Source organism: Fukomys damarensis, unplaced genomic scaffold (genome assembly GCF_012274545.1).
Source record: "Fukomys damarensis isolate Sample0158 unplaced genomic scaffold, DMR_v1.0_HiC HiC_scaffold_19, whole genome shotgun sequence".
In the NCBI taxonomy this organism is placed as follows: Eukaryota; Metazoa; Chordata; class Mammalia; order Rodentia; family Bathyergidae; genus Fukomys; species Fukomys damarensis.
Genome location: NW_022900931.1, coordinates 46,007,690 through 46,027,789, shown reverse-complemented (window position 1 = coordinate 46,027,789; position 20,100 = coordinate 46,007,690). Strand labels below are relative to the sequence as shown.

At 42.1% G+C, this 20,100-nt stretch overlaps 1 protein-coding gene across 5 annotated transcripts in view; it reads left to right on the top strand.

Moving 5' to 3' along the window:
- Nos1ap (nitric oxide synthase 1 adaptor protein) overlaps positions 1–20,100 on the top strand; it is a 298,049-nt gene that overhangs the window by 242,513 nt on the left and 35,436 nt on the right. For all 5 annotated transcript variants that reach the window (XM_010616917.2, XM_010616926.2, XM_010616908.2 and 2 more), the window contains 2 exons: positions 3,711–3,819; positions 15,172–15,325. In XM_010616917.2, the coding sequence (XP_010615219.1) occupies positions 3,711–3,819; positions 15,172–15,325 (263 nt within the window). The remainder of the gene's footprint in view (positions 1–3,710; positions 3,820–15,171; positions 15,326–20,100) is intronic.

The window sequence follows — 20,100 nt, the reverse complement described above, 5'->3', positions numbered from 1 at the left end:
GAGAGAACAAAGCCTTACAAAAATCTTAGGGGTCATTATTAACTGCTGTGAACTACTGTGATGCCCTATCCTTGATAATTAAGGTGAAAATCAAGAAGATTGACTGAGACACTTTTTGGAAGCAGGATCTGAGCCACACTAGTTTTAAGGATAAGGACAGAGAGGGAAGGAGACAGGCACATCTTTCCTACTTCCTGAAGCACCCACATCTCTCTTCCCTCCCCAGTTCTGACAATCCCCTGATTCACACTTTTTTTGGGGGGTACCAGGGATTGAACTCGGGCCTTTGTGCTTGCAAGGTAGACTGTGGAACCACTGAGCTAAATCCCTAGCCCCCTCATTCACACTTTTTAACACAACCAAGTAGTGGAGAATAAGTGTCCTTGGAATATATTTCTAGACCTCAAGAGTTGGACCTGAACCTTTGATTTGTTGATTTATTAATTTTTTGATGAACAAGGTCATATGGAAAAATTTTCTGCTTCTTGGTTGTGTTGGTGGCAACTTTTCTAAGCTCTAACTAGAGGACTTTTTGGTTAGCTAGAGGTTATTCTTTTTATAACTACACATTATGTTTCTGAGCTCAGACAGCAAGCAGAGAAGTCCCCAGAGATCCCCTCTCCAGAGAGAATGGCCACATCCACACACAGTTGTCATCAAAAAGCTGTGTCTGTTAAAATTAAGTTAACCTTAGCTAGCTGTTGTCCCTATGTTTGACATGCCAGTTCACATTCATCTCTGCTTATCAGTTTTCAATCCAGGTCTCGGTACTTAGAGTATTACATAATAAATTAAAAACTGAAAATCAAAGAGTTTTATGTGTGATGCACCTGAACTAACTGGAATTGACTTCCTGTGTGGAAAGTTAAGTGGCCTGGCATATTACCTTATGGGTGCTAATTAACAACAGTAAGAATGACTCCCCTGCCTCTTAAAGAAGGCACTGGGAAGCTCCTGTTTGCCAGTCACTGTGTGTACACGGGGGACGCCAAGATGGGGTCATTGTTCCTTCAGGGAGCTTCTGTGTAAACATCATAGTGTGAGATACATGCCACAGCACACGTGAGCCCAGGGTGGATGCAGCAGTTCAGGGTGCCCTGAGCCAAGTCTTAAAGGACACCAAGGTATTCACAGTGGTTGCAAAGACTGGAAGGCATATGCAGCTAGTCCTGCAGGCCTGAACAGGTCAGCACTCTGGAGAAGGAGCAGAGCAGAGCAGAGAGGAGTTTAGACTTCATCCTGAAGGCAGTTGGAAGCCTTTGGATGGTTTTGGGGACAAAGTGATGGATATAATTTGTGTCTTTAAAAATACCACTTTGCTAGCAATATAAGGAATCGGTTGGCAGTCACTGAGCTAGGAAGCAGAGAAGTGCACCATATAGAGGAAGTTCTAGGAATCCAGATGAAAAGTGAGAACTAAGGCAGCACCCTATAGGTGAGGAAAAAATTATATTCCTGAAATTTATCAGGGAGGCGCCCTGCAGGAAGGGAACAGTAGAGGAAAGAGTCAAGGATGTCACCTTGGTTTCTGATTTGAATAGATAGAGTGAGTGCCTTTTGTTGAGACAGGTCTTACGACCATGTTTGCGTGAAGAATTTAGAGGACAATGGTTAATTGGGATGAATTTACCTGAGTTAGCCTGATGAATCTTAGGCACATGAGAGACATTCAGGAGGGGATGTTTAGGAGGGATTCCTGGATGGCCCTAGAGTTAAGGCAATAGATGTTGTAGTAGTTGTTGGTCCATCCCTTTGAGAGGAAGACCGGCATTATCAAAGGCTAAGGGACTCTTTGGGCCTGATAACCTTAAATTAGCTGCCTTGGAAGCCACATTATCTATTTCAGGATCATTTAGCGGCTGTAGGCATGTGAGATGTACCAAAATGACTTCTAGGTGAGTTTAGCAGAGAAACTGTAGTCCCCAGCGTTCTTCCTAACGTTGTTCTCCTCTCCAGGCTACTTTTCTTTTAAATGTCCCTCCCAGGATTCTGGGGAGAATCTCAGTTACTAGACTATTTAGAGGCTTCATCAGTAAAAAGGCACTTAACTAAGTATTTCATATTCTCAACAGCCCTGAAAGATGTTTCTGTTAAGAGTCCCACTTAACAGACAACACAGCTGAATCTCTGAGGTGTCATACATAGCTTGCCTGGCAGGGAGTAGCAAGGCTATAAAGTTGTAGACTCTAAATCCAAGTCTATTTCTCCTACACAACACTGATTTAGTTTTTAGAAAACAACAACAAAACCAGGCCTTATTAAACCCTTGAATGAAAGTTGCCAGTGTTCCTATTGAGGAAGAAGTGTGTTGTAGAAAGGATGTGGCCCCAGTGGTGTTCATCAAGAGCAACGCTCTCTCTGGATCACCCAGAACTCATTCCATTGATGCATGCCCTACACTGCCCTTCCCTGCCTGTTCCCGTGGCAGTCAGAACTGGTGGCTCTGATGGTGCCCTCTTTGAGGTCCACTTAAGACTCAGCGCTAGGGCCTTGTTTATAATCTTTCTCTCTTCCTTCTATCTCTGTCTTTGTCCCTAACTCCTCAGACCCCAAGCGGCCAGAGTGATTCTTTAATCTTAAGAAAACATAAAGAAGCCAGGCTTCTATCCAGAAGTCTCTGGTGGCTTTGGGACTTTGAAGGCTTTGTGGGTCCTGGCCTCTGGTTTCTTCTGTGACAGTCCCTCCACTTGAACTACAGTGGCTGTTTCTCCAGCCTTTTAATTGAGGTTTGTACACTGCTGGCCTTGTAACCTTTCTGTTCCCACTTCTTACAGTACTTTTTGTCCAGAGATCTCTGTGACAGGGTCCCACACGTCATCCAGGTCTCTGCATCTCTCTTAAAACTTCTGGCCACCCTGTCTAAAACAGCAGCCCCCATCGTGCTCTGTTCCTTATTCAGCCTGATTTTTCTTCATAGCACTTGCATATTTTTAAATTGTTTTTATTTTAAATTGAATTTATTGGCACATTCTAGGTAGACAGTACAGTTACATTCATTACTGGGATCTTGTAACTTTACATGCCAGGTCTTGGTTCTCATTTTTTCCCCCTTGTCCCCACCCTCCCTTCACCCCACAAATAAGCTGTATGGGCTTGGGCATTTTGTCCCTTTTGCTCCCACTGTATCCCCAGCTGCTGAGATAGTCCCAGGTCCACAGTGCATTCAGAGCACTGGTTGTTTTATAGAATGAATACACAGAAGCCGTGGTCCTGGTGCAGGAGGTGGGAAGTGAAGTCATGATCAGCAGGGGACTTATGATAATGAAAAAGAGTGTCCTAATTTTCCACACATGGTTAGCATTGCTGGTTCCCCTAGTACCCTCATTTGGGGATGACTGTAAACAGGTGTCAGAAATCTTGTATACATTTCCCTGGGTTACAGATATGATGCTCTAACAAGGAAGGGCATGATTTTTCTTCTGATGCAAAATAACCAGGATGGGCTTCCAGCTCAGGCAATGACTAGTAATAGCATGGGTTCCATGTCCTACCCACTCCTACTCCCCAGACTTGCAAGTCACTCAGAGGAGAAGCTGTGCTTGTGCTGAAAAGTGCCTTCTGTGCTGTGGCTTTTTGATCCCCTAGGAAGATTTCCTTTGATAACTTTGCTTTAATGAGCTTTGTCCTCTGAGTGTCCTTAATCAGAGGTTTTCTGTTAGAGATTTGAAATTAATGCTATTTTAAGTGCATTTTTCTGTTGTTTTCCCCAGGATCTTCTATGTCTCTCATGATTCCCAAGACTTGAAGATCTTCAGCTATATCGCTCGAGATGGTGCCAGCAATATCTTCAGGTGTAATGTTTTCAAATCCAAGAAAAAGGTAAAGGGGCAGTCATCAGTCATCTGTTGTTTTCCTCTGATGGACGCAGTGCACCCCAGCATTGACCCTTTGAAGATTTGGAGGTGGATGTTTTAATGTCAGACACGGGGAACCATCTGAATAGTCCCTCATTGCAACTGTGTAAGGACATTCTCTTACAACTTTTACACCTCTATAGGGACATTCCTTCTCTGTCATTCCTCCAGGAGCCTCCAGGTAACTGGCATTTTGAGTACTACCTCCCTGGGGATTAAAACACCTAGGATTTAGTCCCACCTCTCCACTGGAATGCTGAAGGGTATTAAGCAGGTGACTACTCCACTATGCGTCTTGGCTTCTTTGTATATTAATGGGGAGGATAATCAAAATCAGCATTTCCTAAAATGTATTCTGTAAAATTTTTATCATCCAGAATTATTCATATTATTAAGTGTAATAAATCCATTACACATGTTTAAATAGCACATTGTCTCTCTGGCATAAGAAACTGAAAGTGGAAGTAAGAACTGAAATGTATAATAGATATTAGGAAATGGGAAGGAAATGTTCAAATGGGAAGGGAGGAGGGAGGGTAAAAGGAAGGAAGGAATATGAAAAAAAGTAAAAATAGAAGAACAAAATGTGAACAAAGCTTTTGTACATAGGGATAGGAGGGAATTTGGGGTAAATGAGATAAAATAAAATAAAATTTATTTAAAAAACAAAACAAAACACAACAAGACAGTTCATGTTAAAACTACCCTATTGAAGTTGCCAAGAAGTACTAAAGTTATAGAAACACTATTAACTTTGTTTAACCTTTTGTTTCTCAAGCTGATTTGGCTTTGGAACCATATTTTTTGCATGTAACATGTGATAACTTCCTGGAACAGTTTATCTGTAACTGAGATCTTAGAAAGCAGTATGTTGATGCCTCTAACAGCCCTTACAGGCCTACTGTTCTAGAGATCAACTTCCACGTTAGCTTTCTGTGAGGACCACCATCCTGCTTCCTGTATACTCCTCCTTTGATCCTATGTGACATCTTACGCCTTCAGGCATCTTTAACAAATTTATAGATATCTTGACATTGTCAGATGGGGATAATAATAATGCATGACAGGGTCAAGATTTACTAATGTAGATGTTCCTTGATTTCTGGTAGAATTCTGTCCTAATAAACCCATCCTAAATTGAAAACGCATTTAATAATACACACAATCTTTGGATCACCACAGCTTAGTGAAATAGTATACTGTACATGTCAGTTATTTCCCCTCTGGCCATGCGGCTGATGGGGCTGTGGCTTTTGGCCTCTGCTCAGCATGTTGAGAGTATGGTACCGCCTATCACTAGCTTGGAAAGAGATCAAAATTGAGGATTCCAAATATAACTTCCACTGAATGCATACGGCTCTTGTACTATCAAATAGAACCATCATACACTTGCCTGTATATGTGTCACATTTCCTACTCTGATTCCACAGAGAATTCTGCCTCTTCCTTTAAGGATATTTGTGTCCTTACCTATCCTGTTCTCAGACTTTTTATTTTGATCATTTTTATTTATTTTGTAGTGCTAGGGATTGAACCGAGGGCCTCTTGTATGCTCTAGGCAAGTGGTCTATTACTGAGCTATGTCCCTAGCCTTCAGGCTTTTGGAATGCAAATCACGGAATTGGATGAAAAAGGTTAGAAGTAGACAGATAAGAGGAAAAAGGTAAGTTGCCATACTTCACTTCTAGATAATAGTACAACTGAGAGAAAAAAAATGTAAGGCCAGTTAGAGCTGAACATTAAACTGATAGAAATGCAAACAGGAGGAGAGGGAGAAAGAAGAGTCATAGGAACTGGAGGTGTCAGAATTTGGGGCTTAGGGGAGTGAAAGGCTCTTACATGTCTGAAGTATAGGAGATCTGGGGAGGAGAGAAAAGGACAAACAAAATGATCCTGCGAGTTATAGATTGGATCATCTGTAATGTTCTTTAACAGTGCAACCAAACACTAAAATTTTCTTAATTCATTTTGAGTCCTTGACTGTGCTTCTGACTTTAGTTTTGTATATAGACCAGTCCATGTAAACTTTGGAATTTACTAGAGTCACAAGTAACACATAATCATTTACCAAGTATTTTAATATTTAATCTAATTTTATCTTTATAATACATGTGTAAAGAAGGTAAGACAGATAATTTTCATCTCTGGTTTATAGATTAGTAGAGTAAGGCTCAAAGAGATAAATGACTTGCCAAGTTCCCACAAAGAGGCACTGGCTAGATCCAGGGATACATGCAGAACAAAAGAATTTTGAGGAGGGAAACTAAGAAAAGGAGACCACTGTATTAACTTTGCCATCAGATCTAGTGTAACCATCAGGCCCAGTGGAGGCCTGCTGTTCTTCCCAAAACCCAAGTCTAAGGACATTGCCCACCTAGATGTTTAACTTAGAAGTGAAGCCCAGAATTAAGTTACTGTTGCCTGCTGAAAAGGAATAGCCATCTAGTTTCCTATCGCATCGGATTTTTTTTCCCACACTTCATAGCTCTCAGCTACCTGGGATCTCTGGCTCTTCTATTTTCTGTATTCCTTTTGCCCTCACCTACTGAAACTGTGATTCCTCACAGAGCTGGTTCTCAGGCCTGGTGTTGGCCTGAGGCCATGAAGCCAAGGGAATTTTTTTCCAAATAACTGCAAGCTCTACTATAGGTGGGAGGGTGAGTTTCCAAGCTGAGAAAGAAATGAATTGTTCAGCAAAGGAAGCAGAATGGAAGAGGGGTGGGGAACACATCTGTGAGGTTTTGCACACCATCCTGGTTAGTCTCCAAATATAATGATTTACTCTGTTGTAAAACACTTCTGGTTTTGGGAGATAATAGTTAGCTTGGAAATGAGTTTTAATTGCCTGTCATAGGAATTTTCAAGAGGTGAGGGGGAAAGGACTGGTGACCCCAAGGAAATCTATCTTGCGGGGATGCTTCTGTGCTGTCAGAGGTCACAGCAAGACTTCTTGACAGGGAGCCAGAAGATCTGGATGTTCTCCAGAGCCCTCATCTTTGATGGTATTGTAGAAAACTTTGTATAACTTCCTCGCTGCTCCATAGATCTGGCCATTGCTGCTTCGTATCACACTGTCCCTGTGGTGTATTTCTCATGAAGGCCTCTGCTATGAGTGTCCTTACCCCACAGTTCACCGTGGGCCAACGGGTTGTCACTAGGCTCTTAGCTTTCCCACTGGAAGGTGCCCTGCACCTTGCTCTGAGCACAGATATTATTCTGTACACATGGATCTTCCTCTTGGCCACTCACATGGGCAGCCAGTCTGGTTCCCATCCTGGGGACTTTAATCTTGAACTGGCTTTTTCTAGTTGGGCTCACACCAGAAACTGGATAGCAGGAAATTGCCAGAAGTTAACGTGCTACCCCTTATCCTTCTACTACTCTAAATATATGAATTATCTTATTTTGTTCCCATAATGGCTATGCAGGGTAGGAACTGTTATGCTCTTCATTTTGTAGATGGGAAAATGGAGCCTTAAGGTAAGTAACTTGTGTAAAGACTCATGATAAGTAACACAATCTGAACCAAATCCAGAAGTCTGACTTTAGAGTGCACACATGCGCGCACACGCATATACACTTTTTTTTTTTCTTCAGTACTGGGGATTGAACCCAGGGGCTTTGCATTAAGCTACATCCTTGTCGTTTTTAAAAAATCTTTTTATTTTGAGACAGGTCCTGGTTAAGTCATTAAGTTGCTCAGGCTGGGCTTGAATTTATAATCCTCCTGCCTCAGCCTCCCAGAAAGCTGAGACTGCAGGCCTGCTCCCAGCCCAGCTAGAGCTCACACTTAACCGCTCTATTATTCCACTATCCTTGGCTCAGGAATTACATTCCCTGAGACGTAATCTGGTTCCCCAAGAATTTGTAACTGCGTTGTACTGTGGTCATTACTTGGGAATGGACAGCTCCTTCACCCTGAATGGTCTAAATCACTTGGACACAGATGTTCCTCTTGTCTCATGGTCTCCTTGTATGGTAACGTTGACTCCATTTTATATTTGATTACTATTGGCCCCACAGTGATACCACTCATATCACTGAGATTAGAATTCTAGCCCAGGGCTTTGGCCCCTGAAACTTGTTAAGAAAAGACACATAGGCCTGTGGGCTTTAGTTTCTTCAGCTGTCAAATAAGGTGTAGCGTATTTAGGAACTCTGATTGCTGAGTGTAAAGGGTTCTGATCTTTAAGGAGCAAGTTCTGTATGACTGGGCAGGACTGCCAGGATGGTGGTGAAGGGATCCCGGCACTCACCAGGGTATTACTAGGGCTGACCATGGGTCTTTTCCTCAGAGGAGCAATCAGTGAAACTTTTCCTAATGACAAGGGCATTCCTTGTCTCTCCTCCTGGGGGAAATCCAATGATAGTATTCATATGCAAGGCTTTTTGCTTCTTGAGGAGCCTCTTGGCTGGTCTCTTGACTTGTCCTGTGGAGCAGATGTCCCCCTCTTGTCATTTTCTCCCAGCCCCAGGAGGATATGGCTGTCTGCCTTGATTAAGAGTGACTGTACTTATTAGTGCATCCATGCATGAAGTGTTGGTGATTAACACATGCAGCAGGAATGTCCCTGTTATCTTCATGGACAACTCCTTGAAATCATTTTGCCTGCAGTCACAGCTCAATTGCTTTGGGTTAGGAAAAGTCATTTCCTCCAGTAGTGGTCTCACCATCTAATTGGGGGTCATGACTGTGAAATTTAACTGTTAGAGTTAGCAGTAGATTTTGAATGATAATGTCAGCCAAGTGCTAAAGAGTAAGTCACTTAGCTGGTGAAATTTAAGCGATGAACTCTAGATAGGTTCTACATTTAGGGCAAGAGACTATTTTTTATACTTCAAGTGTCTGTGTGGGTTTGGGTTGCGAAGTAAAAAATACAGAAATCATAGGTCTCTGAGCTCATCTGGCCTAAACCTCTCTCATCACTTTATAGACCATGGATGAAATCCGTACCTGGGAAGGTGAGTTAATTTATCTATAGTCACCTTTCTAGAAATGCTGAGATTGTAACTCCACTGTTTTTCTCTATGGCACTGTATTTCATGGACTAGCAGAGTACAAGAAAAACCTATTGGAAATTTTGTGATGTACCATTTCCTGTTAGAGTTGAAAGCTGTACCAACTTTGAAGCTAAAATTTCCCCATTCTGAGCAATATTCTCTGGTCCAAGACATTGTGTCCATCAAAGTATATAATCAAGTCCATAAAATAACCTGTTGGACAAAAATCTAAGCCATTCATCATTTTAGAGGCCTAGGACTTTGGATGTTTCTGTATGTAGTTGTCCAAATACAAATAGAATTTCGATGTTTCAGCGTTACAAATTCCATAGATTTTAATCGTTTCATAAATCTAAGCTAGATCTTTTGCTAAGTTTCCAATAAAAAGTGCATTAAAGAAGCATGACATTGTTTTTGTTAGGATTTTGTGGTAGCTAGTGCTAAGATAAGAGCACTGTAATTTATCGCCGTGGCAGATGAGAAGAAATATAAATCTTTGAGCCTTCCTGACTCTGTGGAAGGAAATCATTTCCCTAGAACTCCGAAGTGCTTGTCAGATAAATCTCAAGGGCCCAGAAGACATGGGGCAGGGGCTAACCAGAGCAGGGGAGAGAGCAGGTAGGCCAACAAAGAACCTTGTCAGAAGTAGCTCCCCACCCTTCTTTGTTCTCATTTTTATTGTCTTTATCTTCTTCCTCATTATGATCTTCAAGTACATCTTGCATTTTGTGCTTTTTATTCTCTACTTTCCTTGTTTATCTGATGATTCCTTTAATCATTTCCATAAATTGTGAAGTATAGAGAGCTTTGCCCAGAATAATGAAATTCAAAACAGTAATCAAGATATGTATTAAAACCAGTTGCAGAATGAAACTAGTTAAAAACCTACCTTCGTGTGTATATTACACTTAAAAGATTGAGTTTATAGGACCAACAAGCAACAGGATAGCTTAGCTTACATTGTATGCTATATATATTTATATATAATTATACATAATACATATTTTTTTTTTTAGGTAAGATCTACTGATTCCTAGGTTAGCTTTAAACTCCTGGGTTCAAATGATCTTCCTGCCTCAGCCTCCTGAGCATCTAGAAGTACAGACATGTGCCACCATACCTAGTTACTATAAAGTTTTTATGGACCAGTGAGGCACAAAAAAATCATCCTTTTAATTTTCATCTTTATAAGTTGCCGTGGTAGACTTTTGCCTGCTTTTGAGTATACAGCCCGCTCTCACTGCAAACGTGGTGTTGTTTCCATGGTCCTTGTAGCAGATCCATCAAATATTGACACCTGCTAGATATCCATTACCTCTTGACTTGGTTTCTGTGCTAAGTTGTGTGATATCCCGGGCATGGGAGAGGGGGATTATGTCAACATGAAGAGGGTGATGGTTTAAGAAGCACTCACTGTATGTGGGGAGCTAAACTGGCATGAAACTCTAAGACAACCTCCTTTCAGCCCCATTTTCATGAAATTGACTGTAATTGGCGCTTCTCTGAGCTTCAGTGCTCTCCATCTGCAGCTGAGAGCCTCTCTGAGCTTAGATTTTCCTCTCTAGCTTTGAAAACATCAAAGCGACCATATCTAAGATAATCTCGATAGTTAAGAGCCCACACATGTTTTGAGGATGCTAATAGAAAATGGCTTTCGGACAGGAAGATTTGATCCAAGTGGCAAAGCGCTTTCAGGGGCTTATGTAAAACTAAATTGGATTTGTACAAAAACCTTGCAGTATATGATGCTTTAAAAAAAACAAAACTAGTAACTTTCAGTGAGTGGCCAGATATTGGGGCTGGAAAAGGCTGCTTTCCTAACATTCCACTTGTTGGCTCTGCTTTTTACCCAGCTGCCTTCAATTGTTAAACCACCATTTTGATTTCCAGAGGCCCACATGTCGACATGAGCGGTGAGCGGCAGCTCACATACAACCCAGGAGACTTAGAGAACAAATATTCATAAAAACTCTAGAAGTGTTTCTTTTTAAAGCTTGCTTGTCTTTGCCAGAGTTCTCCCTCTTGGATTCAGATGGTTTATTAAGTCCCAGCCCCTGCAACTGCTGCATTCCAGGTAGCAGGCAGGACCAGTTTTCCTACCTAGAAAGCCAGAACAGAGGTCACCAACTTGGGGAGGCCTGAAGGCGGGAGCCAATTTGGCTGCTAGGATGAGCGGGTCAGCCACTATCCCCTGCAGATGGCCTCTACTGGCCACCTTCAAGGTCCTCAAAGACAAACCTCTCGAAAGACTTTTCAGTGGTAAAAGAGGCAGAGCCTGAAAAGCCAAGGGGCATCTAAACTCACCTAGCTGTTTATGAATTGAATTAGGAGCCATCCAGCCCTTTCAGAATCATAAAGTGATGAACAGGGAAGGCAGTTATTTTGTGTGTGTGCAGTCATTCCATAAAGCAGAATGAATAGCTTAGTCATGTATCAGGCCACCTCTTCAAGCTCTTCATAAAATACACTACTGGGTCCTCTTACTATGAATGGAAATAGCCTTCCCGTCAAAGAGAAGTAAAAGAAATCATGTGAAACCATTTGCCACTGAATGTTTGAATCCAGAAGTCTTATTCAACAATTTCCTCCTACATAGGAACGATTATTACTATCTCAGACCTGAGCTGTGTTGGTCCAGCCATTTTCCTCTGGGACTGCTGGGAAGGAGATGATGGCCTGGTCAAACAACCCCATCCAAAGGGCTGGGGATTTAGCTCAGCGGTTCGGTGGCCTGCCTTGCAAGTGCAAGGACCTGAATTCAATCCCTGGTACCAAAAAAAAAAAAAAAAATCCTTTTCTAAATTCCTTTTAATTTTCTCCCTGAATTTCCTTTTTGCTTCAGTGAATTTCATACTCAGATAAAGCATTTCTTGAGCACTCACTGTAAGTCAAGCACCATGGGAGGTGCTATCACACACATTATCCTCCATGTAGCAGAAGTGCCACTGATTACTTTCTCAATGGAGTGAGAGAAAGGGAAAACAGAAGGAAGTGGGAGTGTGAGGAGGTAGTTGCCCTTTCCAACATGGGAAAGGCAGGATCCATAAATCTAAAGTCTGTGCTTCCTGCATTTTTAGGGAAATCAAGGACAATTGCTGATCCTAATAAATGAAACAATATAAATACTAGGCATCATTTAAAAACAACAGCTCAGTCCACTTCCTCACAATCATTTCTGGCTTATAAACAGTTGTTTGAATCTGTAGGTATTTTCTACATGTTCATCCCTGATGCAGGTGGCAGAGTCTAGGTTTTTTAAATGCCTGGTTCTAAGGTTGTCTCACCATCCGTTATCTTGTGATGCGTGAGAAAGACAGGTCCCCTCCACAGGCCTTTTTCACCAACTCTGTCCTCCCACTTAAATCTGAACCCTTTCTCCCAAAGTGAAGTGTAGAGATCTGATTTCTTCCTCTGTCTAATTCCATAGGTCAAGGACAATTGTTTGTGGAACTTAAAATTTTTAATATCTTAAAAGTTAATTAAGGGAAGTGTCTGTGATTTACAGAGATGGTAGAATTTATAATGTGTCTTCCTGAGGAAAACCTGAGATTTTATGATAACATGCACATCTGGGAATTTGGAGATTTCTATATAACTGTATTTTTAAAGGGGAAAATATGCCTAAACTTTGGGAATGATACAGATAGAAAAAAACTAACTCAATTTTGGCAGATACTAATTCAGAATGAGATATCTGGATTAATTTGTACAAGATAGGAAAGTCATAGAATTAAACTCTTTAAGTTTTACATTTCAGCTAGATTTATCATATTTTAATTCTAGAACGCAAAACATTTACCTTTTCTGCCTCATGTAAAGATGTTTGAGAGAGAAAAATTTGCAAAAGTCAGAGAAGAGAGGCTGAATGGTTCTATATATACTTGGTAGGCAAGAGAAAGTCAAATTGAAGGCCTGGTAAACTAGGTATGTGCTTTGCTGTAAAAGATTAAGATTTGGGCCAGGGATTTAGCTCAGTGGCACTGTGCCTGCTTTGCAAGTGCAAGGTCCTGAGGTCCTGAGTTCTATCCCTGGTACTGGAACAAAAAAAAAAAGATTAGATTAGTTATAGACAATCTGCTTTTCTTATGACTGGCATAAGGAAGCAAAGATCTAAGGATACCCTTGGAGTAACACTTCTGGGTAGAGCTGTATCTTCTTTTCCCACTTGACAGTTGAGCTTCCTGGCTCCATCTCCTACCTAGGGCTCAGCCTTGACAGTTGAGCTTCCTGGCTCCATCTCCTACCTAGGGCTCAGCCTGGTGGCTCAAGGCAATGTTGACAGCTGGAATGCACTTGGCCTGGCTTTGTTAGGCACCATGCCTTCCAAATCACACCTTTGCATGTGTTTTGGGAGTGGAAAGGGTAGAGACTTCTTGCTTAGGATGATGCCTACTGATTCATTGCTGTGCAAACCAAGCAGTTGTCTTAGATACTACAAGTCTCTGGTATAAGAAGGGGCCAGACCTATTCACTGGACACAGGAAGAAGTTAAGGGTGAGCATAGAGAGTGGAGGTTTTGATCTATCACCAGGTGGTGGGGGATCTCATGGAAGTTACCTGCCCCCATTTCATTCAAGAGTCTCATCACCTAAGAATGTCAGGGTGTGCCAGGTGAGAGTCAGCTAAGAACATTGAGTGTGGAGTTAACATAATATGCTTAGAGAGGTTTGAGCACCACTAGGAGTTGGATTGGCTAAGGAATAGCAGGAGGAACAGAAGTAGATTGATCTGAAATAGATGTGTGATGATGAGTGACCTAATGTCTTTGCATATTAACATGGATATCCTGGCCTGAAGTCACAAGAAGGAACACGGAAGTGACGCCAGGCATGAGGAATAGCAAGGGAGCAAGTCCAGTGGGGAGTGGACTAGAATAACACCGCATACATGGCGTTCTAAGGTTCTGAGTGGTTCATGAAGATACTAATGGGAAATGTGAGCAGATCTCAATATTGGAAAACGCGTAGATGAATTATTATATTTATTCTCAACAAGGCCACAGAGGCCTTTTTAAAAAATTAATTAATTAATTAAGTTTGGTTTTTTGAGACAGGGTCTCACTATGTAGTCCAGACTGACCTGGAACTCACTATGTAGCCCAGGCTGGTCTCGAACTCACAGCAATCCTCCTGCCTCAGCCTCCTGAGTGCTAGGATTACAGGCGTGCGCCACCATGCCTGGCTTTTCAAAACACTGGTTGCCCATTTGCAAATGAAGTACCAACTCTTTCATGCCAGTAAGAAGCTCTGCACCTGCTGATGTGACTTTGAGGGCTGTGAATATCATCACTGAACTGAAAGGTGTAACATGAAGTCATCAAAGCATCCAAGATGTGATGAATGTTAGACACGGTTAGAGAGTGGCAGTCACTGTGAAATAAACATCTGTGGTGGAGCAATGTTTGAGGCTTCCTAGGTGCTGAGCCTTCCTACCCAGTGCTCTGAAACTCCATATTTCACATTTCTGTCAAGTTTAGTCTTTGAAAAAAAAGGTAAAAAGTGACCAATTATCAAATTATAGTCAGTGACACACACTGGAGACTGTGCCCTCAGAACACTGCCTGCCAGGCTCCTCACCATGGGCCTGATGAAGACTGCCCTAGAGTAGCTTCTATCTGCTGCCCTACACAATGGGATACTGGGGTTGGGGCAAGCTGTCTTCTTGGGCTCCTAATGGAAGAGGTTAAATGGCAAAATTAAAGAGGAGTAGCAGCCAGAGAAAAGACCCAAGTGAGTGATTTCTTTGAGTAAGTCTGGAGCAGGGTCTCCCTTCATACCTAGCTGGCTGCCTGTGTTTGAGGGCCCTGGACATGAGGCTCCCCCTGGTTCTGCTGTTAGGCCATGACCTGCAGCCCTGGAGCACTGTGGCCCTTGGTCTGCAGGAGCTCCTGGGAAACCTGACATGTTACGGGAGCAGGAAGGCTGAATTCCTCTTAGTTTGATGGACCCATTGATCATTTGACAATGCTTGGTAGAGTTTGAGGCACTGAATTACTTTTGTTACCCCTGAGAGAGAAAAATCCAGGCTAAGTCCAAGGTTGGTTTATTTGCCACCATTTATCCTTCCAGTGATTGTTTCTGAACCATGGTGACAGTTTCTATTTTCCGGAATATTTTAGGAAGGCAAAGTGTCCTTGCATTCTTCTATGTGAGTATGTACACCTCTGAACAATCTTAGGGTGGTTCATCTTGTTCCTTTACTGGCTTCCGGGGTTTCTGACTGCACGCCCTTTGCACAGCCCTCCTGGCCTAACCCTTCTTGTGACCCCATAGAGCCTCTTTGTCCTTCACTTGTCTTTTTCCTTCCTTCTCCCCAGAGCCAAGCTATGCGAATTGTGCGGACAGTGGGGCAGGCCTTTGAGGTCTGCCACAAGCTGAGCCTACAGCACACGCAGCAGAATGCAGATGGCCAGGAAGATGGGGAGAGTGAGAGAAACAGCAATGGCTCAGGGGAGCCCGGCAGGGACCCAGGTAGGTGCTCTCGCTGCAGTACATGTGAATAGAGAGGCAGGTGGATACCCCGTGGATGCTGGTGGGCCTCTCCCCAAAGGCCAGGTAATTCCTGTGCCTACAAGATGTTTCACTTTTTCTGTTTCTAGATTCCAGTTTTTCTCTAAGAGACATGCTTTACTTTTTTATGAGACAATTAAAGATGTTTAAATTATTAATGCAAGAGGCGTTTAAGATGATATTTGGAAATAGTTTCCGAAGGTAGAGCTGTCTTTGCTACCACATCTGACTCCAAAGAAACTTCAAAAATACACCCCCATAAGTCAAATCAAAGAGATGATAGGGCCAGGGATTTAGCTCAGCGGTTCAGTGGCCTGCCTTGCAAGTGCAAGGACCCAAGTTCAATCCCCGGTACCAAAAAAAAGAGATGATAAATATAGTTTCCCATTTTTTTTTGTTTTTTCTTAAAAATTTTTAACTTCTGTAGTAATACAAACCCCCAGTGTGGATGGTATTTTGGTATCTCAAATTTTCAACACTCCTCAAAAGCAAGAAGGGAAAAAGGATTTTTTTCCTCATTCAGTAGTGGTGGGAAATTCCAAGAATATAAGCTGAAAATTACTAGAATTAATAAATAAACTAAAAACTGTTAGAAAAAGAACATTCACTTAAACTAAGCACAGTCCAATATCACAGGCATTATTTTCATATATTCCTATAACTTTGTGAATTGAAATATTTATGAATAATTATATTATTTTATATAAAAACTGAAAGGCATACCATGTTCTTAGATGGGAAATCACAATGACATAAAAATGTCAATTCTGAGCCAGTGGTTCTGCCACCTGCCTGGCAAGTGCAAGGTCCCAAGTAAGATCCCCAGTACAAAAAAAAAAAAAAAATTAATTCTCCCTATGTTAATCTCTAAATTCTAACATAATCCAAATTGCTAACAGCAAAGGGGGACAGTGTGGTAAGTTATAGTATTTAAAACTTCTGAGATATAGCTAAAAGAATGCTCAAGGAAAATCCAAAGTTTCAATTATTTATATTAATAGAAGACCAATTTTAAAAGTCAAATAAATTAAGCATCCATCTCAGAAAGTTACAAAACAATAAAATAAGTCTTATACTGTTAAGTGGTAATATTACAAAGTAGGTGAGAGAACAGACTCTTGGTTTGTATACCAGTCAGTGGCTGTGTGATCTTGGGCAAGTTCTGTAACCTCTTGGTGCCTTAGTTTCCTCTTCTGAAAAATAAGAATCATAATAGTGTCTATCTCATAGAAATACTGTCATAATTAGATGAACTGATACATTCGAAATGCCAGGTCTGGTGTTTGGCATATAAAAAGCACTGAATACATGTCAGTTATTACTTTCCTGTAAATATGAGAAAAAATTTGAAAAAGAATAGAAAAAATACTGGAAACAATGAGTAATGACAGAGGAGGGGCTTTCTAGATACAAAGACATATGATAAAGCTGGAATAAGGAAAACTACTGATGCTCGAATGTGTCCACAAATAGATGAGAAGAGCAACTCAGAGACAGACGGAGATGCGTCTGTGCTGCCTGCGGAGCACACCTGGGAATGCTAGTTAAATATGTCTTCCGGCCCCCAGATTTCCTTCAAATTCCTTTCTGAGAATTTACCCTAAAGACAAACCCATACATTTGTGAAATGAGAATGCAGTATAAGCAAAGAGTCCGTTTAAAAAAAAACAAAGGACTTGAAACAGAAAAAGGTAAGTTTTAAATAAAATGTAGTACAAATAATGGAATACTGAGCAACTATGAAGATCAACTCGGTTATCTATTAATTGATACAAAGCCATCTTTAAGATAGGTTGTGTATTGAGAAAATCATAGACACTCGTGTTCTTATGCACAGTTATTTCTGGCATGATGCGCAAGAAACTGGTAGCTATGGTTCATTCTAGTTAGGGTGACGAGAAGATTTAATTTCCACTGTACTTTATAGCTTTTGTACTCTGAGCATGTATTCATTATAAATTTAGAAAACCTGACATTTTCATCCAGGGCTCAGTTTCTATGTGACCACAGGGAGTTACTTTACTTTTTTCTGCTATTTTTATTAAATAGTGGCATTCTTTAATGCAGGCATCTCAGTGATCTTGACTAGAACAAAATTATCACATAGATAGAGCCTTGCATTTTGTGTGTGTTCTTGACCAGTCATGGCTCATAGTGAGCCATGGTACTAATGTAAAGTTTTGAAAATTCTCCATCTCTATGTTCTGAGGCTTACCGATAAAACAGAGAATTACAGGTAGGCATCTGCAAATATTGCACATGTCTCTGCTGGACTAATGAGCAGAACATAATGGTGACAGTTGCCTGTAAGCATCCCCTGGTGACCTCTGTGAGGTCATGGTGTGCACTTTGCTCAGAGAACAGAAACCGATCTGCTCACTTCTACACTGAGCATGCATCAGAGCACTTGCCGGGGAGGAGGAGGGAGACCTTGCCTTGTTAATGCTGCTTCGGTGCTGTCAGGGGAGCTGCAGCGTTATTCTCAAGAGCTTTCAAACCCACAGTCACACTGGCCATCAATTACAGGTATAGGAAAACATTCTCTCCTGAAAGTCAAGCCTCCAGTGAAGCTATTTATTTCTGGAGTGAAAGGGGCTGGCTCAGGGAGAGCATCCAGAGGCTGAGCATTTGAACGTTGTTGTTGTCACAGAAGTTCAGTCTGAGGAGACTGATCTAAGTACCTAATCTGAACTTACTGCCCTGCTGCTAGCCAGAGAGGTCTGGATGGTTTTGTCTTTGGCTTTGTTTCTGTTTCTTTGTTAGTGCTGGGGACCAGACTTGGAACCTTGTGTGTGGTAGACAAGTGGTAGAACCACTGAGGGTTCACCCCAAATCCCTAGGTTGGTGCACATGTGTGTGTGTGCATGTGCATGTGTGTGTGTGTGAGAGTGTGTTGTACTGGGGATTGAACCCACGTCCTTTACACTGAGCTACATAACCAGCCCACATATATATTTTGGAGATAAAGTCTCACTAAACTGCCCAGGCTGGGCTCAGACTTGTGATCCTCCTGCCTCAACACTCCCAAGGTGCTGAGATTACAGGTATACACCATCATGCCCAGCTCTGTTGGCCTTCTGAAGTGTAATGTTTCTAGTGTAGTGTTTCTCACAACGCTGAGGGATAGGTCTTTCTTCCTCCTGCAGCAAGAGCTCCCCTCTCCTCTTGCAGCTATCTGCTGGATGGGTGGGTTGGTGTGATTTCCTGGGGTGCTTGGAAGATTCTCTCTGGGGAATCAGCAGACGTTCCCACAGGGGTCACTTATGCTTTTCTTTCTGCCCTACTTCCCTGATTCCTCTCCGTGAACCATGAGTTCCTTCCTGCCCCAAATGTGTCATGTATTTACCAGCCATTCTTAATCCTCTGCCAAGGATCCCTGCATTCACCTTCATGCAGATATCCAGCTTGTCCTGCAGACCCAGCCTCAGGTCTCCTTAGAAGCCTGCTTCTCAGCTCCTCTTTTCTTTTCTTTTCTTCCCCTCCCCTCCTAGAAAATTCAGGTACCCTTTCATCTGTTGTTCTGGATCCCTTCGTTCCTGGCCAGTGATGTTGACATTAGCATCCAACCGCCCGTGTACCAGACATGCACGTCTTCTATGTTTAATGGCATCTGAGCTCAGGAGGATAGGAATTTCCTAGCCCAATACTTACGGGTTGAATAAAATGACAAACGCTGTCCGTGAGTGCGGGTGTATTAGTCATTGTCACAAACATTTACGAAGCACTTACTCCATGCCAAGCTGAGCATGGAGATGGAGGATAGATTCCAACAGGGAGTGACCTTTAAGCAGCTTTGTTGATAAGGAATGATGACACTTGGGATGGGCGAGTCAGCAGAATGGAGGTGATAAAGACCAAGGGAGAGGCTGGAAGCTGAATAGAGCACCCATGAGATGGTATCAGTGGTGACGATTGCTACAGGGGGAGACCACAGCCATTTACTCTGTGGCTATGATGGTCATCGTGGAGCTAACGGGTCCTTCCACCATATTCACTCTCCTTCAATTACCTTTTGGGAGATAATTTTCCCTAATCACATTATTATACACGAGACCTTGGCTAGTAGGCATAGACGCTAAGAAAGGAATTGGTATTCTGCATGCAGAAACACATGACAGCATTTTAGGAAAGCCTGTCAGAAGCAGGATAGTGTATTCAAAGTTTGCGGTATCAAGGAGGCACTGTGTGTATCTCTGCAAGGTCGGGCCTGGGTTGGTGGGCTCTAATACTGGCAGCCTGTCACAGGGAGGCCTGTCATAGGGAGTGGAGCTTCTGGGCTGCCTGTGTCTATACAGATGGTGATGTGGCTTGGGAGTGAGGCAAATTATGTTAGAAACACATACACACACACTCCCCTCAAGAGGAAAATTTAAAGAATTAACTCACGTGCCTAGAGAAGCTTATTGAATCAAAAGTTTGCAGAATGGGGTCTTTGGGGTGAAGACTTGGTTTGAGTTCAAATTCCCCTTTCCTCCAGGGAAGTCAAACTTTGCTCTAGTCGGGTCTTCACCTGATCAGATGAGTCCATCCCCATTGTGAAGGGCAATCAGCTTGTCTCGCAATCTGCTAATTTACATGTGATTCACATTTTTTAAAAATCAATTAATTTTATTGGTACATTTAAGGTATACAATGTTATGACATTCATCATTGGAAATTTGCACCTTTGCATGATCCATCTTTGTTCTTATTTTTTCCCCATTCCCCTGCCCTCCCTTCAACCCCTACCCCTCCCT